Source organism: Oreochromis aureus, linkage group 20 (assembly GCF_013358895.1).
Source record: "Oreochromis aureus strain Israel breed Guangdong linkage group 20, ZZ_aureus, whole genome shotgun sequence".
Lineage (NCBI taxonomy): Eukaryota > Metazoa > Chordata > Actinopteri > Cichliformes > Cichlidae > Oreochromis > Oreochromis aureus.
In genome coordinates, this window is record NC_052961.1 from 24,524,268 (window position 1) to 24,526,388 (window position 2,121).

The 2,121-nt window shown below is 46.2% G+C and overlaps 1 protein-coding gene across 1 annotated transcript; it reads left to right on the forward strand.

The window, feature by feature from the left end:
* The first annotated feature begins 394 nt into the window (after positions 1-394).
* Positions 395-1,725, forward strand: LOC116319005 (transcription factor HES-5-like). Its single transcript, XM_031738211.2, has 2 exons — positions 395-507; positions 622-1,725. Exons 1-2 carry the CDS (start codon positions 451-453, stop codon positions 1,060-1,062), a joined length of 498 nt encoding a protein of 165 aa, XP_031594071.2. The 5' UTR covers positions 395-450; the 3' UTR covers positions 1,063-1,725.
* Positions 1,726-2,121: the final 396 nt, after the last annotated feature.

The following is a 2,121-nucleotide window of genomic DNA, read 5'->3' on the forward strand; positions in this document are numbered from 1 at the left end:
CCTGGTGGCAGAGGCACTTTGTCTTCAATTACGTGGCGGCGAAGATGACATGAGACAGCGGCATGCTTCCCTCTGGGGTCACCACTTTCCCATATCAGCACAAGCACCGGGTCAGTCTCCCAGCTACCCCCACTCAGTCCCCCTCCCTCTGCCCACTCCACCCCAGGCTCTTTCTCTTGCAGTCTATTCCTCCACCTGCTCCCCAGAGACACACTCATTGTCCCCACGGCTATAAACACTTCATTGAGCATGTGGCAGCCCTGCGTTCCTCAAAGCCCTTCCCAGCACTCCCATTGGCCCGGGGACTGTGAGAAACTCCATCAAGCCTAAGACTCACACATTCATATGGAGATTTGGGTCTATAAATACAGGGCAGTGGCAGAGGAGAGGAGAACGCAGCTCAGACCCAACCGGCTCTTCAACCCGAGTAGAGACCCTGACTCCACAGCAATGGCTCCCTCTGTTTTTGGACAAGCAAACAAGGAACACCTGACCCCTGCTCACAAGGTAAATACTTTTTTCAGAAAAGTCTCATAACTCAATTTGTGTTGGTACAAATAATTCAATTAAAAGCAATGTTCAATTTGACTAAAATACCTTTTTTTCCCTTCTTTTCTTCAGCTGAGAAAACCAATGGTAGAGAAACTGCGCAGAGACCGCATCAACACCAGCATCGAGCAGCTGAAATCCCTGTTGGGGCCCGAGTTCCTCAGGCAGCAGCCTGACTCCAAGCAGGAGAAGGCTGACATCCTGGAGATGGCTGTGTCATATCTGAGAAACTGGCTCCAGCAGCAGAAGCAGGCCGGCTTGACCTCTAGCCCGATGGCGGCTAGCGACGGTTACTCCCACTGCGTCCAGGAGGCTGTCAGCTTCCTGTCACACTGCCAGGTCCAGACTCAAGCCCACAGGCTGCTGCTCAGCCACTTTCACGGCCTGCAGGCGTCCAGCGGGACCAGCCACAGTCCCTGCAACCTCCCCTCCCCTCCTGGCTCCCCACTCCATCAGGTCAGCTCCAGCAAGGGTGTAAGCCAGGTCAGCTGTGCTCTGTGGAGGCCCTGGTAACACGGAGGCAGCATCACCTGCGAACCGAGAGAGAACTACGTCTGTGAACGTCATGGACAGAGAGTTAAGGACTTATAGAGAAGTCTGCTTTCTTCTGCTTTAGCAGGAGATTCAATACTGTCAAGTGTTTTATTTTGTGGTGAAATCAGCACGATGTGCCGGTACTCCTTTGGAAGGACTGAAATGATTTAGTGTATTATTATATGATACGTGCCTTATTATTTGGAGTGCTCATTCTGTGAATGTGTTAATTGTCCCTGTGGGAAAAATGCTCCTGACTTTTTGTTTGTTTTGCAAACATCATTGAATTATATTAACCACATTGGTTTGAAACTATTTAAGTGTCCAAGACACCGATCGATGTGTTTACTGTCTGTCCCTGATGCTGAGTGTCACTGATTGACGTGTTTCATCAGTTTGCTGTTGATGAATCAAAAACAAGCCATAGAGAGATCCCATGGATCCACCTGTACTGTAAATCTTATAACGATTATATTTGTTCTATTTGTAACCATCATTTGGCCTGTGTATGAAGGATACTGATACTGTAACCGTTACCTGTCCACTTGTAATGTTCATAATGGATTTTTAAAATCTTCATAGCAATCCCTTTTATAAAGGCCTTTTGCGCTGATATCAATCTTTGTGAAAAGAATCTGACTTATTGCTTCCTTGAGGAGTTTGATATTGAAAAAAAAATAAATGAGAAACTTCTGATGAAGTTCTGCAAATATAAGTAATCGCAATGTGCTTTCTTTTAAAGCAAACGACAGTGCTAAATATGTCTCGACTTATTACTGATTGATTCATTTCTGTACACCAGAGTGAGAGACAGAGAGGGGAGCTGGAGGAGTGGGGACTAAAAACTTAAATCCAGTCATACCAGAACTGACAGCAGCTTTAGTTCAGCGTAAGAATTGAGCCCTGGTTCTTGTAAAGATTCGTTAGGTTAGTGCTAAATATTTGGTGGTTTGATCACCATTTATACATCTATGGCTCCAGTAATTAGCCACTTACATCACTACAAACCTTCTAAACGCTCCAAAGACTTAGGAAATG